Source organism: Salmo salar, chromosome 02 (genome assembly GCF_965601325.2).
Source record: "Salmo salar chromosome 02, fSalSal1, whole genome shotgun sequence".
NCBI classification, from domain to species: Eukaryota; Metazoa; Chordata; class Actinopteri; order Salmoniformes; family Salmonidae; genus Salmo; species Salmo salar.
This window is the reverse complement of record NC_138292.1, coordinates 31,876,092-31,888,248: the sequence shown is the minus strand read 5'-3', so window position 1 is coordinate 31,888,248 and position 12,157 is coordinate 31,876,092. Positions and strand designations below refer to the sequence as shown.

The 12,157-nt window shown below is 44.8% G+C and overlaps 1 protein-coding gene across 1 annotated transcript in view; it reads left to right on the top strand.

The window, feature by feature from the left end:
• The window catches only part of LOC106579813 (dynein axonemal heavy chain 5), a 63,453-nt gene extending 52,865 nt beyond the window's left edge, over positions 1-10,588 (top strand). The window contains exons 65-78 of the mRNA XM_082969168.1: positions 1,008-1,251; positions 4,762-4,876; positions 5,155-5,345; positions 5,473-5,594; positions 5,896-6,045; positions 6,243-6,488; positions 6,915-7,134; positions 7,430-7,635; positions 7,771-7,974; positions 8,209-8,424; positions 8,787-8,999; positions 9,086-9,238; positions 9,401-9,632; positions 9,884-10,588. Coding sequence (XP_082825294.1) covers positions 1,008-1,251; positions 4,762-4,876; positions 5,155-5,345; positions 5,473-5,594; positions 5,896-6,045; positions 6,243-6,488; positions 6,915-7,134; positions 7,430-7,635; positions 7,771-7,974; positions 8,209-8,424; positions 8,787-8,999; positions 9,086-9,238; positions 9,401-9,632; positions 9,884-10,035 — 2,664 coding nt within the window. The 3' untranslated portion in view covers positions 10,036-10,588. The remainder of the gene's footprint in view (positions 1-1,007; positions 1,252-4,761; positions 4,877-5,154; positions 5,346-5,472; positions 5,595-5,895; positions 6,046-6,242; positions 6,489-6,914; positions 7,135-7,429; positions 7,636-7,770; positions 7,975-8,208; positions 8,425-8,786; positions 9,000-9,085; positions 9,239-9,400; positions 9,633-9,883) is intronic.
• Positions 10,589-12,157: the final 1,569 nt, after the last annotated feature.

Sequence of the window (12,157 nt, the reverse complement as noted above, 5' to 3'; positions counted from 1 at the left end):
AGCAGAGAGAACTGTCTATGACTAGGGTGGCTGGAGTCTTTGACAATTTTTAGGGCCTTCCTCTGACACCGCCTGGTATAGAGGTCCTGGATGGCAGGAAGCTTGGTGATGTACTGGGCCGTTCGGACTACCCTCTGTAGTGCCTTGCGGTCGGAGGCCGAGTAGTTTCCATACCAGGCAGTGATGCAACCAGTCAAGATGCTCTCAATGGTGCAGCTGTAGAATCTTTTGAGGATCTGAGGACCCATGCCAAATCTTTTCAGTCTCCTGAGGGGGAATAGGTTTTGTCGTGCCCTCTTCACGACTCTTGGTGTGCTTGGACCATGTTAGTTTGTTGGTGATGTGGACACCAAGGAACTTGACGCTCTCAACCTGCTCCACTGCAGCCCCGTCAATGAGAATGGGGGCGAGCTCGGTCCTCTCTTTCCTGTAGTCCACAATCATCTCCTTTGTCTTGATCACGTTGAGAGAGAGGTTGTTGTTCAGGCACCACACGGCCAGGTCTCTGACCTCCTCCCTATAGGATGTCTCATCGTTGTCGGTGATCAGGCCTACCACTGTTGTGTCATCTGCAAATTTAATGATGGTGTTGGAGTCGTGCCTGGCCGTGCAGTCATGAGTGAACAGGGAGTACAGCAGGGGACTGAGCACGCACCCTTGAGGATCAGCGTGGCGGATGTGTTTTTACCTACCCTTACCACCTGGGGGCGGCCTGTCAGGAAGTCCAGGATCCAGTTGCAGAGAGAGGTGTTTAGTCCCAGGGTCCTTAGCTTATTGTTGAGCTGAGGGCAGTATGGTGTTGAACGCTGAGCTGTAGTCAATGAATAGCATTCTCACATAGGTGTTCCTTTTGTCCAGGTGGGAACTCTCCTGTTCTGAGCTGTGTCTGACCGGTGTTTCTGCCTATTGGAGAAGGAGTGTATGGACCTGCTGGAGGATGTGACGGCCAACAAGAACATTAGTGTATGTGTCTGAACAGTGCTCTTATCTATCCCTGTTATATCTAGGAGTTGGAGAAGGAGCGCACAGACCTGCTGGAAGATGTAACGGCCAACAAGAGGAAGATGAAAGAGCTGGAGGACAACCTGCTGTATCGTCTGACCTCTACGCAGGGTTCCCTGGTGGACGACGAGAGCCTCATCATCGTCCTGGGCAACACCAAGCGCACCGCCGAGGACGTCACACAGAAACTACAGATCTCAGCCGAGACCGAGATCCAGATCAACACCGCTAGAGAGGAGTACAGACCTGGTGAGTTGGTTGTACTGTGGTTAGGGTAGTTATTCTCAGTACAGACCTGGTGAGTTGGTTGTACTGTGGTTAGGGTAGTTATTCTCAGTACAGACCTGGTGAGTTGGTTGTACTGTGGTTAGGGTAGTTATTCTCAGTACAGACCTGGTGAGTTGGTTGTACTGTGGTTAGGGTAGTTATACTCGGTACAGACCTGGTGAGTTGGTTGTACTGTGGTTAGGGTAGAGTTATTCTCAGTATAGACCTGGTGAGTTGGTTGTACTGTGGTTAGGGTAGAGTTATTCTCAGTTCAGACCTGGTGAGTTGGTTGTACTGTGGTTAGGGTAGTTATTCTCAGTACAGACCTGGTGAGTTGGTTGTACTGTGGTTAGGGTAGTTATTCTCAGTATAGACCTGGTGAGTTGGTTGTACTGTGGTTAGGGTAGAGTTATTCTCAGTATAGACCTGGTGAGTTGGTTGTACTGTGGTTAGGGTAGTTATTCTCAGTATAGACCTGGTGAGTTGGTTGTACTGTGGTTAGGGTAGTTATTCTCGGTACAGACCTGGTGAGTTGGTTGTACTGTGGTTAGGGTAGAGTTATTCTCGGTACAGACCTGGTGAGTTGGTTGTACTGTGGTTAGGGTAGTTATTCTCAGTTCAGACCTGGTGAGTTGGTTGTACTGTGGTTAGGGTAGAGTTATTCTCAGTACAGACCTGGTGAGTTGGTTGTACTGCGGTTAGGGTAGAGTTATTCTCAGTACAGACCTGGTGAGTTGGTTGTACTGCGGTTAGGGTAGAGTTATTCTCAGTACAGACCTGGTGAGTTGGTTGTACTGTGGTTAGGGTAGAGTTATTCTCAGTATAGACCTGGTGAGTTGGTTGTACTGTGGTTAGGGTAGTTATTCTCAGTTCAGACCTGGTGAGTTGGTTGTACTGCGGTTAGGGTAGAGTTATTCTCAGTTCAGACCTGGTGAGTTGGTTGTACTGTGGTTAGGGTAGTTATTCTCAGTTCAGACCTGGTGAGTTGGTTGTACTGTGGTTAGGGTAGAGTTATTCTCGGTACAGACCTGGTGAGTTGGTTGTACTGTGGTTAGGGTAGAGTTATTCTCGGTACAGACCTGGTGAGTTGGTTGTACTGTGGTTAGGGTAGAGTTATTCTCAGTTCAGACCTGGTGAGTTGGTTGTACTGTGGTTAGGGTAGTTATTCTCAGTACAGACCTGGTGAGTTGGTTGTACTGTGGTTAGGGTAGTTATTCTCAGTATAGACCTGGTGAGTTGGTTGTACTGTGGTTAGGGTAGAGTTATTCTCAGTTCAGACCTGGTGAGTTGGTTGTACTGTGGTTAGGGTAGTTATTCTCAGTTCAGACCTGGTGAGTTGGTTGTACTGTGGTTAGGGTAGTTATTCTCAGTACAGACCTGGTGAGTTGGTTGTACTGTGGTTAGGGTAGTTATTCTCAGTTCAGAGTTGGTTGTACTGCGGTTAGGGTAGAGTTATTCTCAGTTCAGACCTGGTGAGTTGGTGGTACTGTGGTTAGGGTAGTTATTCTCAGTATAGACCTGGTGAGTTGGTTGTACTGTGGTTAGGGTAGAGTTATTCTCAGTTCAGACCTGGTGAGTTGGTTGTACTGTGGTTAGGGTAGAGTTATTCTCAGTATAGACCTGGTGAGTTGGTTGTACTGTGGTTAGGGTAGTTATTCTCAGTTCAGACCTGGTGAGTTGGTTGTACTGTGGTTAGGGTAGAGTTATTCTCAGTACAGACCTGGTGAGTTGGTTGTACTGTGGTTAGGGTAGTTATTCTCAGTACAGACCTGGTGAGTTGGTTGTACTGTGGTTAGGGTAGAGTTATTCTCAGTTCAGACCTGGTGAGTTGGTTGTACTGTGGTTAGGGTAGAGTTATTCTCAGTACAGACCTGGTGAGTTGGTTGTACTGTGGTTAGGGTAGAGTTATTCTCAGTTCAGACCTGGTGAGTTGGTTGTACTGTGGTTAGGGTAGAGTTATACTCGGTACAGACCTGGTGAGTTGGTTGTACTGTGGTTAGGGTAGAGTTATTCTCAGTTCAGACCTGGTGAGTTGGTTGTACTGTGGTTAGGGTAGAGTTATTCTCAGTATAGACCTGGTGAGTTGGTTGTACTGTGGTTAGGGTAGTTATACTCAGTACAGACCTGGTGAGTTGGTTGTACTGTGGTTAGGGTAGTTATTCTCAGTACAGACCTGGTGAGTTGGTTGTACTGTGGTTAGGGTAGAGTTATTCTCAGTACAGACCTGGTGAGTTGGTTGTACTGTGGTTAGGGTAGTTATTCTCAGTACAGACCTGGTGAGTTGGTTGTACTGTGGTTAGGGTAGTTATTCTCAGTTCAGACCTGGTGAGTTGGTTGTACTGTGGTTAGGGTAGAGTTATTCTCAGTATAGACCTGGTGAGTTGGTTGTACTGTGGTTAGGGTAGTTATACTCAGTACAGACCTGGTGAGTTGGTTGTACTGTGGTTAGGGTAGTTATTCTCAGTATAGACCTGGTGAGTTGGTTGTACTGTGGTTAGGGTAGTTATTCTCAGTATAGACCTGGTGAGTTGGTTGTACTGTGGTTAGGGTAGTTATTCTCAGTATAGACCTGGTGAGTTGGTTGTACTGTGGTTAGGGTAGAGTTATTCTCAGTACAGACCTGGTGAGTTGGTTGTACTGTGGTTAGGGTAGAGTTATTCTCAGTACAGACCTGGTGAGTTGGTTGTACTGTGGTTAGGGTAGCTATTCTCAGTTCAGACCTGGTGAGTTGGTTGTACTGTGGTTAGGGTAGAGTTATTCTCAGTATAGACCTGGTGAGTTGGTTGTACTGTGGTTAGGGTAGAGTTATTCTCAGTATAGACCTGGTGAGTTGGTTGTACTGTGGTTAGGGTAGTTATTCTCAGTTCAGACCTGGTGAGTTGGTTGTACTGTGGTTAGGGTAGAGTTATTCTCAGTACAGACCTGGTGAGTTGGTTGTACTGTGGTTAGGGTAGTTATTCTCAGTATAGACCTGGTGAGTTGGTTGTACTGTGGTTAGGGTAGTTATTCTCAGTTCAGACCTGGTGAGTTGGTTGTACTGTGGTTAGGGTAGAGTTATTCTCAGTATAGACCTGGTGAGTTGGTTGTACTGTGGTTAGGGTAGTTATTCTCAGTACAGACCTGGTGAGTTGGTTGTACTGTGGTTAGGGTAGCTATTCTCAGTTCAGACCTGGTGAGTTGGTTGTACTGTGGTTAGGGTAGATATTCTCAGTACAGACCTGGTGCGTTGGGTGGGGTGTACTGTACCGGTTTGTTTTAGGGTAAAGGTCAAAACATTTTGGGCTCTTTATTGATTGGCTGACCAACCAATCACAGTGCTCTGGTGGATAGCAACAGGCACTAACCACCTTGTGTTGACTGGTCTTCAGGAGCAATCTGTTCCTCACACTTTTCCCATGGCAAGTTTGTTTGAGCAGAGCTGGATGTATGATAATATAGAATGAGCGTTGTCTGTCGCTCGCTGTCAGCCTGTGTGTTATTGTGCTGTTACAGTGGCCACCAGAGGCAGCATCCTGTACTTTCTCATCACTGAGATGTCCATGGTTAACGTCATGTACCAAACGTCACTACGACAGTTCTTGGGAATCTTTGACCTTTCTCTGGCCAGGTACACTTTTTCTCATACTGAATAACATATATTTGTATTTATGTATTTCATTCAAATTGTTGGTCCTCAGATGTGGTTCAGTCATTTTATGTGACCATTGAATTGAATGAATACGTAATCAATGATTTGTGAATTGACACTGGGGGATTTGTGGTTTTGCATAGTCTTTTGTGTAGTTGTAGGAGTCGCCTGATTCTTGAAGTATAATATCTGAAACCATAGCAACAGTTATATTTTAATATTAACATAATAACCACCACAATATGTCTTCTGAACAGATCAACCAAAAGTCCAATTACCAGCAAGCGAATAGCGAACATCATTGAGCACATGACCTTTGAGGTGCACAAGTACGCAGCCAGGGGTCTGTATGAGGAGCACAAATTCCTGTTTACCCTCCTGCTGACGCTGAAGATCGACATGCAGAGTAACCGCGTGAAACACGCGGAGTTCCTCACCCTCATTAAAGGTGTGAAACAAACTCCGTCCTCCAATTAATTCCACCAATCTGTAGTCCACAGTTACTGAAATGTTGAATAGCAAAATGTTGTTCATTGCTCACAGACCATTGAACATCCTTTGTCTGTCCTATGCAGGAGGTGCCTCTCTGGATCTGAAGGCTTGCCCCCATAAGCCTGCCAAGTGGATCTTAGACATGACTTGGCTCAATCTGGTGGAGCTCAGTAAACTGTGGCAGTTCTCTGATATCCTTGATCAGGTGTGTTTCCCATGCGGTGCTTCCTTACACTGCTACTTAATGTTGTCACACTCTCTAATACCCTCCCTCTATAAGTCTGTTTCATGGCCCCCTCAATAAGTCTATTTCATGGCCCTCTCAATAAATCTGTTTCATGGCCCCCTCAATAAATCTGTTTCATGGCCCCCTCACCCCTGTAACCCCCCCTATTCATTGTAGTGCTCCTCTATGATTACAGTGCTCCTTTTACTCCTCTGAGCTCTGTCACATATGGCATTGAACTAGTCATTGTACTGAGCTGTGTGTGTGTCTGTGTGTCCAGATCTGTCGTAATGAGAAGCAGTGGAAGGCATGGTTTGATAAGGAGGCCCCTGAGGAGGAGGTGATCCCTAATGCCTATGACCAGACCCTGGACTGTTTCCACCGCCTGCTGCTCATACGCTCCTGGTGCCCAGACAGGACCATCGCACAGGTACACCGGTAACTCTCATTGAATGATTAAGTAATTAATCAATCAATCAATCCGAGACATAATACTTTATGAAATGTCTACGCTTTTTGGTATTTTCTTCAAAGTTTTGGACTGAGTTTGAGTGTATTTCTATTGCATATTGCTTGAATCTAGTAGCAGGTGACTTTTTAACTCATGCTTTACCTGTTATCCTCCAGGCCCGTAAGTACATCATGGACTCGATGGGAGAGAAGTATGCAGAGGGAGTGATCCTGGACCTGGAGAAAACGTGGGAGGAGTCAGACCCCCGGACCCCACTCATCTGCTTCCTGTCCATGGGCTCAGACCCAACCGACTCTATCATCGTCCTGGGGAAGAGGCTGAAGATAGAGACGCGCTATGTCTCAATGGGCCAGGGACAGGAAGTCCACGCACGCAAGCTGCTCCAGCAGACCATGGCCAACGTGAGTCCTGAACACAACATTACAGTACACACAGACTGGACTCCTAACAGTCAAGTTATAATTATCCCTTGTCCCCAGGCTATTGCGCTTAGTGAAGAAGTCTGATGAGCGAAACTAACTTATTAGGTATCAGCATTCTGCCAAGAATTGTGGTCCATGCCATCTCATTTGTAATCAAATTGGGAATTCAAATAGCGATAGGGATGGAATATGAATTGAAATTGAACCATGGCGTTAATGAAAATGGATGTGATTGATTTAGCCTGTATTAGACTGTATTAAAAATGAAATGGACTAACACCACATGCATCGCCCTCACATTATTAATGTAATTACATAATGACATTAGTAATGAATTACTCTCCCAATATGGACAATTAACTATGTATTTTTTTATTTTCAATTTTCTTCAAAATGCACACACAGGGTGGCTGGGCCTTGCTCCAGAACTGCCACCTGGGCCTGGACTTCATGGATGAGCTGATGGATACTGTGACAGAGACAGACGCCGTCCATGAGACCTTCCGCCTGTGGATTACTACAGAGGTCCAAAAACACTTCCCCATCACACTGCTGCAGATGTCCATCAAGTTCACTAATGAGCCTCCACAGGGACTGAAGGCAGGGCTGAAGAGGACTTATGGAGGTGGGTCACACCACAGTTCACACATACATATCCATGCATGTGTACGCACCTACACAAACAAACACACACATACACCCCCGTTTCTTCCGGTTAACCCTAAACAACAACCCTAGCCTTAACCCTTAATCTAGCTTCATGTCCAAATCCTGGTTCAACCCTAGCCTCAACCACAACCTTAATCCTAATCCTAGCATCATGTCCACATCCCAGTTCAACCCTAACCCTAGATTCACGTCCATTTCCCGGTTCAACCTTAGCCTTAATCCTAACCCTAGCTTCTTGTTTGTTGCCCCAGGCATTAACCAGGACCTGCTGGATGTCAGTAACATGGTCCAGTGGAGGCCCATGCTGTATGGGGTGGTGTTCCTCCACTCTACAGTCCAGGAGAGGCGTAAATTCGGCCCCCTGGGCTGGAACATCCCCTACGAGTTCAACCAGGCTGACTTCAATGCCACCGTGCAGTTTGTTCAGAACCACCTGGACGACATGGACATCAAGAAGGTAGGTGCAGAGACAAGAAGCTCCTGATGTAACTAAGTAAAGCTCTATCTTTACTTCTACTGTTAGTACTGCTACCTGTCTTCCTATGTAAGATGTGTCTGTTCCTGTGTTGATGGTAGTCTGACGTCTCCCCAGGGTGTATCCTGGAACACAGTGCGCTACATGATCGGGGAGATCCAGTATGGCGGTAGGGTGACAGACGACTATGACAAGCGTCTGCTCAACACCTTCGCCAAGGTCTGGTTCAGTGAAAACATGTTTGGACCTGACTTCTATTTCTACAAAGGCTACAGCATTCCCAAGTGTACCAACGTGGACCAATATCTGACATACATTCAGGTCAGTCCATTTTTCACACTCAGTCTCTCCTGCAGTTTACAGTGCTGTGTAACATTTGATTGAATTAATGTAGTCAGACTGCATGAAGATGTGTGCTGTATACATTATGTTTGACATTGAGGCATTTGATAACACTTCCTATGAGATATCCACAATGCATTACACGTTTTACTGTAGTTTGGTAATGCACAGACATGCGGACTGTAATCCTAATTTATGTGTTTTCCTCTGCAGGGCCTACCGGCTTACGACACTCCAGAGGTGTTTGGCCTGCACCCCAATGCTGACATAACGTACCAGAGCAAGCTGGCCAAAGACGTCCTGGACACCATCCTGTCCATCCAGCCTAAGGACAGCTCCAGTGGCGGAGGGGAGACCAGGGAGGCCATTGTGGCCAGGCTGGCTGACGACATGCTGGAGAAACTACCTCCAGACTACGTACCATTTGAAGTGAGTAGCACTGGTCTGGAGTTAGCTAACCCTACTGGAAATTATCACCCACGATTAATACAGTGCTGGCCATTAAAAATATTATTTCCCATAATACCTTGCTGCAGCAAGGTAGATCGTTAAACTCTCACAGGGTGACGCCAAGTCATCTAACAATAACCCATGCAATAAAATGTGTACCCACTATGTACCCATAGTGCAGTGAGATCCACTTTGAAGTGAATGTTTTTACTGCAATACAGGTTTACTTTTTAATGTTCAGAACTGTGTTATGCATTTGCAATCCAATATGTTAAGAATCAAATCAAATAAACATTTATTTAAAGCGTAATTTCACAAGAACATGTTTTCAATATATCCAGGTGAGAGAGAGGCTACAGAAGATGGGTCTGCTTCAGCCCATGAACATCTTCCTGCGTCAGGAGATAGACCGCATGCAGAGGGTCATCGTGCTAGTCAGGAACACGCTGACCGACCTCAAACTGGCCATCGACGGCACCATCATCATGAGTGAGAACCTACGGGACGCGCTGGACTGCATGTATGACGCACGCATCCCCTCGCGTTGGAAGAAGGTATGTTTATTACTGGCTCTGGGTACACATTTATTCCGTTTTCTACGCATCTATTCCGTGTTCTATTTTCTACTTCTGTGTTCTAGGCGTCATGGGCCTCCAGCACTTTAGGGTTCTGGTTTACTGAGTTGCTGGATAGGAACCGTCAGTTCCAGGCGTGGATCTTTGAAGGACGGCCCAACTGTTTCTGGATGACAGGGTTCTTTAACCCACAGGGCTTCCTGACCGCCATGAGACAGGTACAGATGGCACATTCTAATGCAATCACAATGGAACATACTTACTGACTTGGCTACGCCACTGAGGTTATATTTAGAGGTTGCACACAGTACACAGTCATAGTTGATCATGAAGCTACAAAGACAAAGCCAGTCTATGAAACTCTGTTTTTGTGCGTGTAGGAGATCACTCGTGCAAACAAGGGCTGGGCCCTAGACCGTATGGTGCTATGCAACGAGGTGACCAAGTGGATGAAGGATGACATCACTCAGCCGCCCTCTGAGGGGGTGTATGTGTACGGCCTCTATCTGGAGGGGGCCGGCTGGGACAGGAGGAACTGCAAACTCATCGACTCTAAACCCAAAGTGTTGTTTGAGATGATGCCTGTAGTCAGGATGTATGCTGAAAACAATGGTGAGTGCGTAGTCAGTATTTACTGTAACTTCCTGGAGACTCATTGAACAGTATCTCATTCAGCTGCTTGTTGTTTTCATCTATACATTATATGTCAGTAGAAATTATATAACTTTTAGGTCAATAACCATGTGGTCTTCAATGGTTACGGTATGTCAGACCTACTGAATGGACAACATGCAGTGAAAAAGAAACTCATGTTATCATCATCTATAGGTAATGGATGTTTATCGTTGCTGTGGTCATTTCAGGTGTCAAGGATGCCCGGTTATACTCCTGTCCCATATATAAGAAGCCTGTAAGGATGGACCTGAATTACATTGCTGCTGTGGAACTAAGGACTGCTCCACCGCCTGAGTACTGGATACTACGTGGTGTAGCACTGCTGTGTGAAGTCAAATAACCCACTTCTATATTGTATTATAAGCCTAAATCTTGAAGAGTTGTGTTTCAGTGGTTAAAGGGGCAATCTTTCAAACAACAACAAAGTTGACACCCCACCACTGTTTTGTTAAACAGCTGAGGGATGTGGCTGGAGAAATGTAACCACTCTCAAATTGAAGTCTAAAAATGGATGTACCCTTTAAGGATTAAATGAGGGAAGTGTCTTCATTTAGATTATAGTGGTAGGCTTCCGTAATAAAGTTTCACCTATCACTGGGTTGCAGGAATAATAGAAAAATAAAGTTGCACACACTATCTATACCCCCAATTATTTAATATCGGAACTATTTTGGGTGTGTGTTTACTTATTTATTTTACTTGAAGGAATCATTTTAAATGTCCTTATTTTTGTACTCACCATAATATGGTTGTTACTACACTAATATACATTTCTGTATCTTTGTTCAGTCTCAAGCTCCGTCTGAAAAACTGTACTGTACCTGTTAAGAAAATGTTCATATTTCAGACATTATAGATTTAGAATTCTGACAGAAAATAAATGATAAATGTAACATATGAACATAAAAAAACAAAAGTGGTATAAAAAAGATTAATCAAAATGATAAAGGCAAGAGAGCACCAGCACATTATCATAAAAATCACAACATGTAGATTCTTCCACTGTCTTATCTAACTAAATATGTTACTTCATTAAAAAAGTGGACTACTGAATACGATATCCAAAGTATACAGTTGAAGTCGGAAGTTTACATACCTTAGCCAAAGCCATTTAAACTCAGTTTTTCACAATTCCTGACATTTAATCCTCATAAAAATTCCCTGTCTTAGGTCAGTTAGGATCACCACTTTATTTTAAGAATGTGAAATGTCAGAATAATAGTAGAGAGAATGATTTATTTCAGATGTTATTTCTTTCATCACATTCCCAGTGGGTCAGAAGTTTACATACACCCAATTAGTATTTGGTAGCATTGCCTTTAAATTGTTTAACTTGGGTCAAACGTTTTGGGTAGCCTTCCACAAGCTTCCCACAATAAGTTGGGCGAACTTTGGCCCATTCCTCCTGACAGAGCTGTTGTAACTGAGTCAGGTTTGTAGGCCTCCTTGCTCGCACACGCCTTTTCAGTTCTGCCCACAACTTTTCTATGGGATTGAGGTCAGGGCTTTGTGATGGCCACTCCAATACCTTGACTTTGTTGTCCTTAAGCCATTTTGCCACAACTTTGGAAGTATGCTTGTGGTCATTGTCCATTTGGAAGACCCATTTGCGACCAAGCTTTAACTTCCTGACTGATGTCTTGAGATGTTGCTTCAATATATCCACATCATTTTCCTACCTCATGATGTCATCTATTTTGTGAAGTGCACCAGTCCCTCCTGCAGCAAAGCACCCCCACAACATGATGCTGCCACCCCCAGGTTTCACGGTTCGGATGGTGTTCTTCGGCTTGCAAGCATCCCCCTTTTTCCTCCAAACATAACGATGGTCATTATGGCCAAACAGTTCTATTTTTGTTTCATCAAACCAGAGGACATTTCTCCAAAAAGTATGATCTTTGTCCCCATGTGCCGTTGCAAACCGTAGTCTGGCTTTTTAATGGCGGTTTTGGAGCAGTGGCTTCTTCCTTGCTGAGCAGCCTTTCAGGTTATGTCGATATAGAACTCGTTTTACTGTGGATATAGATACTTTTGTACCCGTTTCCTCCAGCATCTTCACAAGGTCCTTTGCTGTTGTTCTGGGATTGATTTGCACTTTTCGCACCAAAGTACGTTCATCTCTAGGAGACAGAACACGTCTCCTTCCTGAGCGGTATGACGACTGCGTGGTCCCATGGTGTTTATACTTGTGTACTATTGTTTGTACAGATGAACATGGTACCTTCAGGCATTTGGAAATTGCTCCCAAGGATGAACCAGACATGTGGAGGTCTACAATTTTTTTCCTGAGGTCTTGGCTGATTTCTCTTGATTTTCCCATGATGTCAAGCAGGCACTGAGTTTGAAGGTAGGCCTTGAAATACATCCACAGGTTCACCTTCAATTGACTCAAATTATGTCAATTAGCCTATCAGAATTTTCCAAGCTGTTTAAAGGCACAGTCAACTTAGTGTATGTAAACT